At 42.0% G+C, this 12,266-nt stretch overlaps 6 protein-coding genes across 6 annotated transcripts; 3 read left to right on the top strand and 3 right to left on the bottom strand.

Moving 5' to 3' along the window:
• Window positions 1-22: 22 nt before the first annotated feature.
• V2V93DRAFT_403977 (uncharacterized protein) lies at window positions 23-1,357 on the bottom strand. Its single transcript, XM_066912635.1, has 3 exons — window positions 906-1,357; window positions 653-846; window positions 23-594 (listed from the first exon to the last, which is right to left on the bottom strand). Exons 1-3 carry the CDS (start codon window positions 1,217-1,219, stop codon window positions 182-184), a joined length of 921 nt encoding a protein of 306 aa, XP_066767654.1. The 5' UTR covers window positions 1,220-1,357; the 3' UTR covers window positions 23-181.
• An 848-nt stretch (window positions 1,358-2,205) lies between these two features.
• Window positions 2,206-3,204, bottom strand: V2V93DRAFT_357575 (short chain dehydrogenase reductase; the record flags this gene model as incomplete). The annotated part of the gene is made up of 5 exons (XM_066908034.1): window positions 2,206-2,243; window positions 2,305-2,468; window positions 2,529-2,770; window positions 2,825-2,991; window positions 3,057-3,204. The coding sequence occupies 5 exons, from the start codon at window positions 3,202-3,204 to the stop codon at window positions 2,206-2,208; spliced, it is 759 nt and encodes a 252-aa protein (XP_066767653.1).
• A 547-nt stretch (window positions 3,205-3,751) lies between these two features.
• V2V93DRAFT_321661 (uncharacterized protein) lies at window positions 3,752-4,702 on the top strand (the record flags this gene model as incomplete). The annotated part of the gene is made up of 1 exon (XM_066907368.1): window positions 3,752-4,702. One exon carries the CDS (start codon window positions 3,752-3,754, stop codon window positions 4,700-4,702), a length of 951 nt encoding a protein of 316 aa, XP_066767652.1.
• A 1,082-nt stretch (window positions 4,703-5,784) lies between these two features.
• Window positions 5,785-6,258, top strand: V2V93DRAFT_378882 (uncharacterized protein; the record flags this gene model as incomplete). The annotated part of the gene is made up of 1 exon (XM_066911982.1): window positions 5,785-6,258. The coding sequence occupies one exon, from the start codon at window positions 5,785-5,787 to the stop codon at window positions 6,256-6,258; it is 474 nt and encodes a 157-aa protein (XP_066767651.1).
• Window positions 6,259-8,001: 1,743 nt separating this feature from the next.
• Window positions 8,002-9,607, bottom strand: V2V93DRAFT_366039 (chaperonin 10-like protein). The gene has a single exon (XM_066909222.1). The coding sequence runs from the start codon at window positions 9,230-9,232 to the stop codon at window positions 8,174-8,176; it is 1,059 nt and encodes a 352-aa protein (XP_066767650.1). The 5' UTR covers window positions 9,233-9,607; the 3' UTR covers window positions 8,002-8,173.
• Window positions 9,608-9,623: 16 nt separating this feature from the next.
• Window positions 9,624-11,669, top strand: V2V93DRAFT_366037 (general substrate transporter). The gene is made up of 4 exons (XM_066909221.1): window positions 9,624-9,926; window positions 9,978-10,120; window positions 10,184-10,995; window positions 11,059-11,669. Exons 1-4 carry the CDS (start codon window positions 9,873-9,875, stop codon window positions 11,532-11,534), a joined length of 1,485 nt encoding a protein of 494 aa, XP_066767649.1. The 5' UTR covers window positions 9,624-9,872; the 3' UTR covers window positions 11,535-11,669.
• Window positions 11,670-12,266: the final 597 nt, after the last annotated feature.

The following is a 12,266-nucleotide window of genomic DNA, read 5'->3' as shown; positions in this document are numbered from 1 at the left end:
AACCCTACTAAACCCTACTAAACCCTACTAAACCCTACTAAACCCTACTAAACCCTACTAAACCCTACTAAACCCTACTAAACCCTACTAAACCCATCTATATTATATATAGTTGGCAAAATTTCATATACATATAAATAGAATTAACATTCAAGTAAACAGTGATCAAACTAAACCCCTACTACTTCAATTCCAAAGGAGTTATGGGAGGAACAGGTCCAGTACAAGCCTCTTTCGTCGCGGCTGCAGTAAAACCACTATCTGCAAGAATAACCTGGCCATTAATTGAAACTGAAAGATCACTTGCAAGAAATACACCAATATCTGCCATTTCGTCTGCTTCCTGCAAACGGTTGTAGTAGTATTCAGGCTTAACTCTTAGTCCCGCTCTTTCAAAAAACCATTCGTGGTTGCTCTGAATTTCTTTTGCAGTTTCTTTCAATTTATATTCGGTGCCGTCTTCCGCTTTCTTTGAGCTAGTCAAAATACTGGTACGAGTAAAACCGGGGGCAAATCCATTCACTCGGATATTACTTGTAGAAAGTTGAACAGACCCAGCTTCCACTATGGCATTAACTGCCTTTTTCGCCGCGGCTAAAACACAACACCCTTATTAGACGCTATTACACCAGCAGAAGGTGTGAAGACTTACTATATGCAATATCAGCATATGCTCCCAAAAAGGCAGCACAGGATGACGTGAGTATAATATTACCCCCAGACTTAGGCTTCACTGTCGAGGTAACTGCCATTGCCTGTCCACCATATTTCACTGCATAAAAACACGAAGTAGTCATAACTGAAATAGCACGGTCCCAGTGTTCCCCTTTAAGATCATTCAAATTTCTGAGATCGTAATAATATTAGCATCTTTTTGTTAGTTCAAAACATTTAACTGCGGTTACCTGTAATTTGCAAATCCTGCATTTGCGAAGTAGAAATCAAATCGTCCATGCGTCTTCACAATCTTCTTCAGCAAGGCCACCGTTTGCTCTTCTGAAGAGACATCAAGAAGAACTCCTTTAACAATACAATTACTACCTATGGCCTTCACGTCTTTTTCCAAGGCATCAAAATGGGCAGTATTTAGATCACAGGCGTATACGACCTCTGCCCCTGCTTGAGCCAATTTAATTACCAGCGATCTGCCAATTCCATATGGAGTTCCAGCTCCTGTGACAAGTCCAACCTGACCTTTAAGAGAGATTTCCAGCGGCATTTTGTATCAAGATCTCTTAAAAAGTTTGCAGTCTGTTATAGTATAAAGATAGTATTACTTTTATAAACGGGAAGTAGGCACGCTTAAATAGAAATGTCGTTTTTTACGTCTGCACCTCCGGAGACGTGGAACTAAATGACAGCTATTCAAGTTCATACTGCTAGATATCTTGTTCCTTATTATTGCGGCTCCACTTCGGGAAAATTTTAGTATCTAATTTAGCTCTTAGTGTAACCCCGCAATACTGAAGGAATGGATTTTGAAATCATCATCATTAAGCTATAGAGCGGGGCATGTGGTACGACGCACTAATTCGGATCAGTTGCCTACCGAGCCACATCAACGGAGTCTAACTTAAACTAAAACCTTAGCCGCTAACTAGTGGAAAGTACCCAACGAACTCTGTATACCAACCGGTTTTACAGCGAAAATATAGCGAAACAACAGAAATGCCTACATGCCTTTAAGCTTCATCTACATATGCGCACTGCTGGCTTAACAATCCCCCCTTAAATACTAACTACATCAGATTTCAAGTCGCACAATTATGAATTAGTGAATACTAAATCTGGACAGGTTAAGGGAGGTTAGAGGTTGTGATCTCGAATCACTTGCGCGGAAGTCGTCACAATTAATACTGCCGACTGGAGGTTGTGGCTTTCTTACCAGAAATTCTAAAGCTGATTAGTTAGTAAATTATTTTTTCAGTCAGATTGTAGGTAAGCTGACGATTCAGGTCTGTTCTGTTATGGACTGAAATTTACGAACGCTAGCTCCTGATCAATCCATCTCGTCGTCAATGAGTAAGGTGATTTGCGTCAAATCTACAAAGTGACATCATTTTAAATAGTCTTTATATTTGAACAAGTCGTCCGGGTAAACTGGTAAAGCAAGAATATCTAGTAAGAATATCTCCTCACCTTCGCGTTGTTCACTTCTGGCATAGTTGAAGCCTATCATCAAAGAAATAGATCCCATTTCACAGTCTAGCAGGCACTGTAGCCTCCATCAACAGTCCAGTGCGCTAAAATTAAGTTAGTGTATATGAACGGGAGCAAAATCAAATAAGGATTAAGCAAGCATACCTCCGGTCACATAAGAAGCATCGTCTGAAAGAAGGAAACATAACACTTTCGCAACTTCTTCAGGTTTACCCATACGGCCGAGGCACGTCGCCGCGCTAGTTCTTTCAGAACTAAAAAGGCCTTTTGCTTCACCGTCGCGGAAAATGGGTGTGTCGATAGGTCCGCTTTGAAAAATCAGTAAATTGTCATATACAAGGTGTGGGAGGCGATATTGTTTTACTTACGGGAGCAAAGCATTCACACGAATACCTTGGCGACCAAATTCACCGGCGGCAGATTCGGTAAGTCCAATAACACCAAACTTACTGGTGGCGTAAGCTGCATTGTGGGGAAGACCACGCAGTCCTGATGTGCTGGAAACATTTACAATAGCCCCCCCAGCTTGAAGATGAGGAAGCTGAGCTCTCATACAAAACATGACTCCCTTAAGATTAACATTGAGCATCTTGTCCCAGTCTTCTGTTTTCTATCAAATTGGTTATTTTTTAATCATGCGCCAAATTAGGTCAAGAAAGCTTACAATAGTCGCACAGGTTGTTTCGCCGTCACCTCCTGCAATACCAGCCACGTTAGCGGCGCCGTCAAGACGTCCAAATTCTTTAGCAGTTTCCTCGATCCAGTCAACAATCTGGTCATTGTCACTAGCATCAACCTTAGTGATGGTTACTTTGGTGCCATACTTGGAGCCTAGAAGCAGCTATCGTTAGACAACCTTCAAATTGAGACAAGTAAAGATATTCGCGGTGGCATACATCTTTTTTTAGTCTCTTCCAGACCTCGAACATTTAGATCGCTCAGAGCAAGACCAGCGACACCTAGTTGGGCAAGACGAATAGAGACTGCTTGACCTATACCAGATGCGGCGCCGGTAACAGTATAAATGCGACCTTCAAAAGACATGTTCAACGATGAGATTGCAAAAAGATAGTGACAGAGGATAAGGGAGAAGCAGCAACTTTGACAAGGGCATAATGGCTTATAATAATACAAGAACTACTACTCGCGCTCCCGGACTGATAACAATCAATACTCGGCCGAAATGCGGAGACTGGAGAAGCGCAGGAACTTAATGAACCTTAATACCCCGCCCAGGAACTAACAGTCATTGACCACTAATTGCCCGCTAATCGATTGTAAAAACCTTCTGGTGGCTTCTAAATATCTAGCGCTTCTTAGACAAAAAGAGCAAAGCGGAAGCAGCGTAGCCGATCTATTACCACCGAGCTTGAAAAGCGGAGAGCCGTCGCGATCCGAAGTTGATTGACGCTCGCCCCCACCCTTTCCTTTCCACGATCGGACACTGTAGCAGACGGGCAATCATCGGTCTATATATTTATGAGCAATCAAAAGCGGATCTATATAACTCTTTCCTATAGTCACTTTCTCACACTCCCAGGTACTCTCTCTCTGTGAACCTTGTCTACTTACCGCAAGAGGCTATTACATCATGTCAGTCAAAGGACGCGTTGCCATCGTCACTGGAGCCGGCGGAGGCCTCGGCCGAGAATACGCTCTTCTCCTTGCGGCAGAGGGGGCTAAAGTTGTTATTAACGATTATGGCGGAACGCTCGAAGGGCAGGCGGGCACTCCGGCTCGTGCGCAGGCCGTTGCCGATGAAATCATTCAGAACGGCGGTATTGCTATTGCTGACGGCCACGATGTCTCTGTGAAGTCTGATACAATCAAGCTAGTTGAAAAAACTGTAGCTGAATTTGGTCGAGTTGATATTCTTGTTAACAATGCAGGGATCTCAGGCAAACCTAGTTCCCATGCGGATCTGGATGGTGAGTCGTTCATGCGCGTCATTGAAATTGCAGTTCTCGGTTCCCAATACATGACAAGTGCTGTTTGGAAGGTTATGGAGAAGCAAAATTACGGCCGGATTGTAAACATTGCTTCAGACGCAATCATTGGGTTTGGAGCTGGTGGAGATTGTGCTTATGCTGCTTCAAAAGGTGCTATGTTTGCCGTCACCCGCGATCTTGGACGATTCTCTATCACCAAGGGCATTCTAATCAACTGTATATTGCCGTCGGGTGCGTCTCGAATGGGAGATTTATCGGAAGGGTCCAAAATGATCACCCGCACCTTCTTTGAGACCAAAAAGTGCGCCCCAATGGTGGTGGCCCTTTGTTCTGAAGAATGCCCGGTGAGCGGGGAATGCTTTGCAACGGGGGCTGGTCGATCCGCACGCATGACTTTGGCAACCTTCCCAGGCCACTCGCACGAAGAAACAGCTAAAGGGTTTTTGGACCACTGGTCCGAAGTGTATGGTAAAGAGAAGGACGTCTTCATCCCGAAGGACACTTTGGATCACGTTCGTTATGGTGTTAAATATGCCTCTGGACTCGAAGTACCCGAGCTAAGCGGGTTTGGAATTGTTCCCACTAGCGAGTGAAAATATCTGGACGCATAAAATATTGGATACTGTCTACTGTATTTACTGTAGACTAAAATAAATCATAGCATTCTGCAAACTTATCGATGATTTACTGTGAAAAAGATAGAATATGTGATTTGACTGGCTGAACCTGCCATCATTGCCATAATAGCTAGCTATCGAGATAACCCGCATTTTTCGTAATCAGTTATTCAATAAGAAAGACGAAAATCGGCTCTAATAGTTGTTTTCTTTGTCATACGTGCTCTCTTGTTTGTCATATTTCTTTTTCTTTGTTATTTGAACTCTGTTGTTCTTTCTTAGTTTGGTTCTGTGCGATCCTCGTTTGGATGAAATAATACCCATTTGTAGCGTGCGCTGCAATATGCAATACGATTTAAGCAGTCACCTTGTACCTGCGCCGCACCATGTACCGGCTCGGCAACTTGATACTTTAAAAGCGGGGTACTTCAACTCTAATCTTTCTTGCTCCGGATACTCAACGCAATGCAGCTTGCGACATTCGAAAAGATGAGCCGCTAGACAGAAACGGAATGTTTAGACAGGCAAAATGTCGCAAACCTGACTGAAAGCGAATATTTTATATTAACTTGCTTCTAGTGAATCTACATTGCCCGACTGAACGGTTCGTAGATTACCTTCTATTCGCGAGTTCAAGGAGATTGATTATGACGATCGGCGTAGCGATCGTTTCCCCTCTAGTATCAGTTATTACACCACCTTAACAAATAGGGATAGGGTGTCCGGTCCGACACGGTTTTGCTCAAGTCGCATGCAGTCAGTTTGATTGCGCAGTTTACCCCGCACCCTACTCCACCTCCATACCCGGATCTCTTTTTGCAGTTATCAGCAGTCTTGCCGGGAGAATAGTTTCTACGCTATCTGATGCAAATCTTGCGCTACTAATGGCATCTTGCCGAAGTTTTTCCGTGATTAAGGGGCGAACGAATTGATATAAAGACATCACCTTAATTGGCTAAATTCAGTTCGTGACTCTCATAAGACCGCCAGCAGCTTGCAAGTTCACTTACAGTTCTCTACCCTTGGTTGTCATAGTCTTATCGCAATTAGTCAAGCAAATGGCTACTCAGACTACTATTGAGTCGCTGCAGAAGCGTCTTCAGCTTCTTGAAGATAAAGATGCGCTCCAAAGTGTTCTAAATAAGTACTGCAACTCTGCTGATGACCGCAAATGGGACGAATTTGGATCTTGCTTTACTTCTGATGGAGTAATGTGCTTTGAAAAATGGGGAGATATTATCGGCCCTGAAAAGATTTCTGCTGCTGCGGGAGGGGCGGAAGATCGTTTTCAAGGTCTTCAGCACTCGATGACAAATTTTGAGTTCACTGTGGAAGGTGATGCCGCTAAAGCAAGATGCTATCTGTGGTTTGCTGCTACTAAGGACACCAGTAAGCCACGTGAGCACCACGCCTTTGGAGGTCACTATCATTTCGAGTTCAAGCGTACTGCAGATGGATGGCGAATTGCGCGAATGCACCTACAGAAAATCTGGGCTCAGAATGAGGATACAGAAGGTGTTTTTGGTAGTTAGACCATTTTCTATGCTAAACAGACTACTGCAACCTCATTGTCTACTCTTGAGATCAAAATCATTACATATTTATTATTACATGAAATCAACTCCTGCATCGTAAACTAACTGTCAGTCTCAAATAATTCACAAAGCTTTAACGAAAATTGAACTTCTATTTAATTGGTTATTCATAGATAAATGCAGACCTCAACCCTCAGGGTAAATTGCTGAACTATCTAAAACTAAAATCTCAAAAATATAATAGTATAGTGCCGCATTTAGCACGGCTAACACTTAACGCCTTCAGTAATATCTCCGTGCATCTATGGTGTCAATTAGTATATATTGTTCAGCTGCTCCGGAGAAGTTAGTTATCTTCTACTTCAGAATGGCAATATTTTTGGTTTTGTTTACGGATCCTGGAGTTCTCGATATTGCTCTAGATTTTCTCTATACGAGTATCTGAGAATAGCTACAATTGATTTTGTGGCATGTTTAAGTGGTATATTGTAGATTGGATTTTATATACCAAATGGTGCAAGTAGTTGTAAGAGCTACGATGGTGACGATGATAATCCAAGTTTATTGACCATATTCAACTCGGTCTTGACAAATGGTCCCAGTTATCCTCGTACGACGAAACAAAAAAAAAGAAAAAAGTAGGAAATCACTAAAAAAAATCTTCATGGAGTCTTAATTTTAATTTTCACAAAATACTGAGATTCATAATAAGATACAAAAGTCACAAAGAATTGCATAAAAAGTCAAAACTGCAATATACATATATATATATCAAGAATTCACCACTGCCATTTTTAATCAGATACTGTGCTGCAGCTTTCAGATATAACTCTGAGATACAACATATGCTACATCCAGATAGCATCTAGTGCTGGTATTACAGTTGCAGCGGCTTGTCTGTAGTGCTAAGTCTTAGAGCCTGTATGCGTCTACTCCAAAAAAGATATACGTGCTTAAAGATCTGTTTCTGTCAATTAAGTATTCACAGCAATCTGCTGGTGCAATTTCAGAAAGTGCTATATTGCGGTGCTGTCGATGCTTCGGGCAATGGACTGCCAACATCGCAGACTGATAACACGATAATGCGCAAAACAACTTTGTACCAGCCCACTATCCTAAATGCTGCTTACAGCTTTTTATTTTTAAATAATATGTGGTAAATGCCTAAAAGCGGAACTTGTAGTGGTAACTTAATTGAAGCTAAGCGTTCCGTCGGCCAAAACGTTCTTAATAGTCGAAAAATACTTGTAAATTGACCTAGAAGCGCATGATCAATCTAATGAAAACAATTAACAAATTAGGTAGTTGTTGAGTAATTTAGATAGAGGCTGTATTGTGTCCACATATAGTCTATAATCAACGTATACGGCCAGACAATGTCATAAAGCTCCAGAGGCATAGCTAGGTAGTGAGTTCTAGGGGCTAAATAAACTCAATTATTCTGATTACCAAAGTCGCTAGAGATTAAAGAGAATACAATCTATCACTTTTCCTCTGTTTTGCATTTGAATTGTGATAATTGCAGTATGAGTGTTCGTGATCCAAGTTTACAAAAATGTGTGGATGTTGAAACGACAGCTTAACTGCGTATAGACGTCTTCTAAGCCTAAAATCACTCACCCACCCACTTGTAAGAACTAAATAAACTAAATAGAAAATGAATGCTAAAATTAGGTGAGCCATATTGCTTTACTATCGTGATGAAATCATGCAGACATTGTAGTCGCCAAAAATTGAGACGAGGTACTCTAGCGCTTGACGCTGACTCTACTGCCTGCTGTGCACACGAGTGCTAAAAGCTGAGCTCAAGGACAGACATTAAAAAAATTAATCGTATTTCGCTAAAATTTTATAGGCATTTGTAATATAAAAATAATTACTGATATCTAGATTTACTAAGACAACAATAGTACTAAGACATGACAATGACGGCGCGACCTTTCAATTCTCCTTTTTTCAATTTCTCGTACGCCAAAGGAATTTGATCAAATGAAAATGGATCAATATCAATTTTTAATTTTCCGTCGGTTGCAAGCTGACAAACTTCTCGAAGATCCTTCCGAGTGCTCCCTAATGACAGAGCAAACTTGGAGCTTGTAGCCATAAGACTCCATCCTAGTTGAACACTACCTCCTTGCATACCCACAACTGATATATAACCCTGAGGTCTTATCACATCTGCAGCAAGACGCAGAGTCTGGTCGCTTCCAACAAAATCGATAACAGCTTCTACTCCTCTTCCGTTTGTAGCATTTCTAATAGCTAATTCTGCGTAAGAATCGGATAACACTTCTGCATCTGCGCCAAGTTCCGTTGCCGTCTTCAGTCTGAAATCAGCGTTATCAACAGCAATAATACGGGCTGGTGATAGAATCTTTAAAAATTGCACAGCATAAGCTCCTAATCCCCCAATTCCTATAACAGCGACTGAATTTCCAGGGCGAAGCTGAGGAATAAAATTTTTTATTCCGGCATATGCTGTTACTCCGGCATCCGTAAGCGGGGCATACAAAATGGGATCTCCGTTTCCGATCGAAACTAATTCCGTGCGGGGTACGACAACGAATTCTGCCAGACCACCATCGAATCCAGTTCCTCTTGTCATGCCAATGTTACCGCGCTTGTAATATTCACAGTGCTGTTCAATTCCACTCTCACAAAATTCGCAGGTTCCACAGTGGCGCATATGATGAATTGCAACTCCTTCACCAATCTCAAGATCGGTCACATATGAGCCTTTCTCTTCTACCACGCCTGCAGTTTCATGACCAAGAATGTAGTTTGGCTCTATTGCTGCAGCATATGGCTCTGATCCAGGCTCACTTTCCATCTGATCCAAATCCGAACGGCAGAGACCAACTGCCTTGACACGAACGAGCACATCAAAAGGACCTGGTACCGGTTTTGGAACCGACACATACTGTCCTGGTTGACCCCATTCAACCAGCTTGTATGCCTTCATAGTTGACATTTTGAAATGGCGGAGAGTAGTATAATGTTAACGATGTAGGCTGTGGATTGCTGATGCTAGTTAACTACACTTTTTAATGGTAAATTTGTAGAGAGGATTGGTCATTTGAACTGGTTAATTTCGTGCGCCTAATCGGAACAACTGAGGGTATTGTTTCTTTAGGCGGGGTAGGCATTATCCGAGGTCGCGGATTAACTTCGTGCGGCCTCTCTTCGGAAGACAAGAAAAGATGAAAGAGGGGAGCCCAGGCGTGGTTCCAAGTATAGTGAAATCCAGTACGTCGAAAAAAGTATCAAGTCCTAATAAGGAGATTCAAAAGACAAATCTGTCAAATTCGCTCCGTGAGGGGTATGCGAAACTTTGAACTTATTTCTGTGCAACGTCGAGCAAAGGGCGCTCCTGGGAGCCAGCGCTTAAACTTTATAACTGCAAAAAAGGTACCTTTCTTTAAATGCGGGGAAAGTAGCTCACAGATTCAGTCCGAATTTAATAATTTATTGCTCGTTTTTTTTTGAAGTCAGTCATTGATAGTACAGTGAGCTCATCTTAATCAGCTCTAGAAGCATTGATATAAGACCTGCCGACGTCTGAATAAAGTGTAGATGTCAATTTCAAAATATCAGACATAAGGCAAAGCAAAATGACTCAAGATTCACCTGCTGTACATCGGCGCACGAGCTTGCTGAATGTTTTGGTAAGGAGTACTTGCTTTTCACCTAGAGGCTTTGCTTACTAACTTGATCAGCTCATTCTGACTGCTGGCATTGCTAGTTTTAACTACGGATACATGAATAATGTGATTTCTGGATCTTTTGCTCAAACTACTTTTTTGACGAAATTCTTGAGTGGAGATAATGCAACTTCCATTACGGATGCCATTGTTTCTGGGTAGGAAATCTTCTGGTCAAATGATGTTCACAGAGAGTAAGATCTAATATGTATTGTCATTAGGTTCTTTGGCTTTGCTCTTGTTGGTTGTGTAGTACAGTCTTATATTTCCAACTACTGGGGGCGACGTATAGCGACAGGTACCGGAGCCGCAATTCTTATTCTTGGTGGAGCACTTCAGGCTGGCTCTGTTCATATTGCAATGTTCCTGGTTGCACGTTATATTGCTGGGTTAGGCTGCGGAATGATTATAAGCAATACTCCAGTATATATGAGTGAGATCGCGCCTGCCCATACGCGTGGTCTTCTTGTTGGACTGCAAGGCAACGGTATTACTCTAGGATATGTAATATCGTCATCAGCAGCATTTGGATTTCAATTTGTTAAAAAGTCGTATCAGTGGCGTCTCAACTTTGTGATTTCAACCATAGCTGCACTTTCTCTGTTTGTTAGTCTTTTTTTTCTTCCAGAATCACCTCGTTGGCTGGTGGAAAAGAATCAAAAAGATCGCGCAAGAGAGATTTTGGAGCGCATCCACAGAACTGATGACGACCCTGACGGCCTGGTAGCCCACGCAGAATTGGTGCAGATTGTCGCCCAGGTCGAGGCTGAAAGATCATTTCCAACAAGCTATCTGCACATTGTGAGCACACCAGCTTTACGGCGACGACTCATCTGCTCGCTCTTGAATTGGACTATGGGACTAGCTACTGGAAGTACAGTGTTGGCAAATTTGACGCCTACCCTCTTTGGAAATCTTGGATATGGCACAATTCTCCAGCTAGGCCTCAGTCTTGTATGGACGACCTGTCTTTTTATTGGATGTTTTGTGAACATCTACCTAATCGATAAAATTGGTCGAGTTAAACTGCTACGTATGTTGTTTGACTAGAGTCTTTAGATGATAGTTTCTTTACTAATTTTTTGATTGTAAATAGTTGCTGGCGGTATTGGTTCTGCTGTTCTCTTGTCTATAGAAGCAGCGCTAGAAAAATATTACCTATCTGGTGAAAACAAAGCAGGTGTGCAAGCTGCAGTGGCTATGTACTTCCTATTTGCTGTTTGGTATACTGGTACTCTTGAGTGTACTTGTGCTGTATATGGTATTGAGATATGGCCCACATATTTGCGAAGCAAAGGAGCATCTATTTCATTTTTTGCTTTTTTCATCACGTCAATCTGGACTACCGCACCTGCTTCGCTGGCTTTCAAGACCATTGGATGGAAGTACTACATGGTGTTTGTTGCTGCTCTGGTGCCATTGACTATTGGTATCTATTTCTTGTGTCCTGAGACTGCAGGACTTACACTAGAAGAAATTGGAGGCAAGTTCGGCGATCGGGTCGAGATCGAATTTAGTGTTGCTATGGAAACTGGAGTAGATGAAAAGCCTGGAGTAGAGCAGATTCCCTAATTTTGGACCTATTGGAGGAGTATTAGCTTTTGTCGGATCAGTCCGTCGTTTGTCGTTTATGAACCGGTCTTTGAGCCAAGTAGGATTTACCAATGTAACTCGTTTTAGTCAAAAAAACACCACAGTCAAAAAACACCACGAACAATAAAAAATAAAAAGCAGCAGCTACTTGTCGTAAATAGATTAATACGGAATAACTGTTTGAGAGTATGAGGATGTCAACGAAGATAGTGATGTTGAGTTCAGATTTAGGGCGGCGTGGAAGAGTGTGCGAAATTTGTCCGCATTCAGAGAAAGATCATTGTCTGGGATCGAGAATTAAAGTTGCCCCTCTTTTAGTGCGACACGCGAACGGAATTTTGATGGTATTGCAGATTACTGTAGCAATCGCCAAAGAAACGAGAACGGTTTAGAAAATTGCTATGTTCTCAATTGCTACGTTCTCAATTGCTACGTTCTCAACTGCAGCATCTGCGCGCTTTGATTCGCAGTCTATTTCCAAATTCTATCTCTCTTTTTTTTTTTTCCTTCTTTGCTATTGTCTTATTTTTTGGGAGGTAATATATAGCTTTATCGGACTCATGGTTACGTTTGTATATTTTTAAGTTAGCCAGCACGGAAAGCATGAATTGGGTGTCGTAAAAGAGTATGCATGATCTAGTTTACAGTCCATGCTTATATCTGCGTCTTCTTGTTAAAGTCAGTAGCAACGCTACTTAGACCAAGCACTTG

Source organism: Kockiozyma suomiensis (assembly GCF_038497685.1).
Source record: "Kockiozyma suomiensis strain NRRL Y-17356 unplaced genomic scaffold V2V93scaffold_3, whole genome shotgun sequence".
NCBI lineage: Eukaryota > Fungi > Ascomycota > Lipomycetes > Lipomycetales > Lipomycetaceae > Kockiozyma > Kockiozyma suomiensis.
This window is presented reverse-complemented; position numbering and strand designations above follow the sequence as displayed.

Excerpts from the sequence above, each read along its gene's own strand:
- V2V93DRAFT_403977 (XM_066912635.1), bottom strand. The coding sequence starts at position 1,219 with ATGCCGCTGGAAATCTCTCTTAAAGGTCAGGTTGGACTTGTCACAGGA. Across the intron at positions 847-905 it reads GCAGGATTTGCAAATTACAG|AAATTTGAATGATCTTAAAG; the intron begins GTAACCGCAGTT and ends TTACGATCTCAG. Across the intron at positions 595-652 it reads ATATGCTGATATTGCATATA|CCGCGGCGAAAAAGGCAGTT; the intron begins GTAAGTCTTCAC and ends GTTGTGTTTTAG.
- V2V93DRAFT_366039 (XM_066909222.1), bottom strand. The coding sequence starts at position 9,232 with ATGTCAACTATGAAGGCATACAAGCTGGTTGAATGGGGTCAACCAGGA.
- V2V93DRAFT_366037 (XM_066909221.1), top strand. The coding sequence starts at position 9,873 with ATGACTCAAGATTCACCTGCTGTACATCGGCGCACGAGCTTGCTGAAT. Across the intron at positions 9,927-9,977 it reads CGAGCTTGCTGAATGTTTTG|CTCATTCTGACTGCTGGCAT; the intron begins GTAAGGAGTACT and ends TAACTTGATCAG. Across the intron at positions 10,996-11,058 it reads TGGTCGAGTTAAACTGCTAC|TTGCTGGCGGTATTGGTTCT; the intron begins GTATGTTGTTTG and ends GATTGTAAATAG.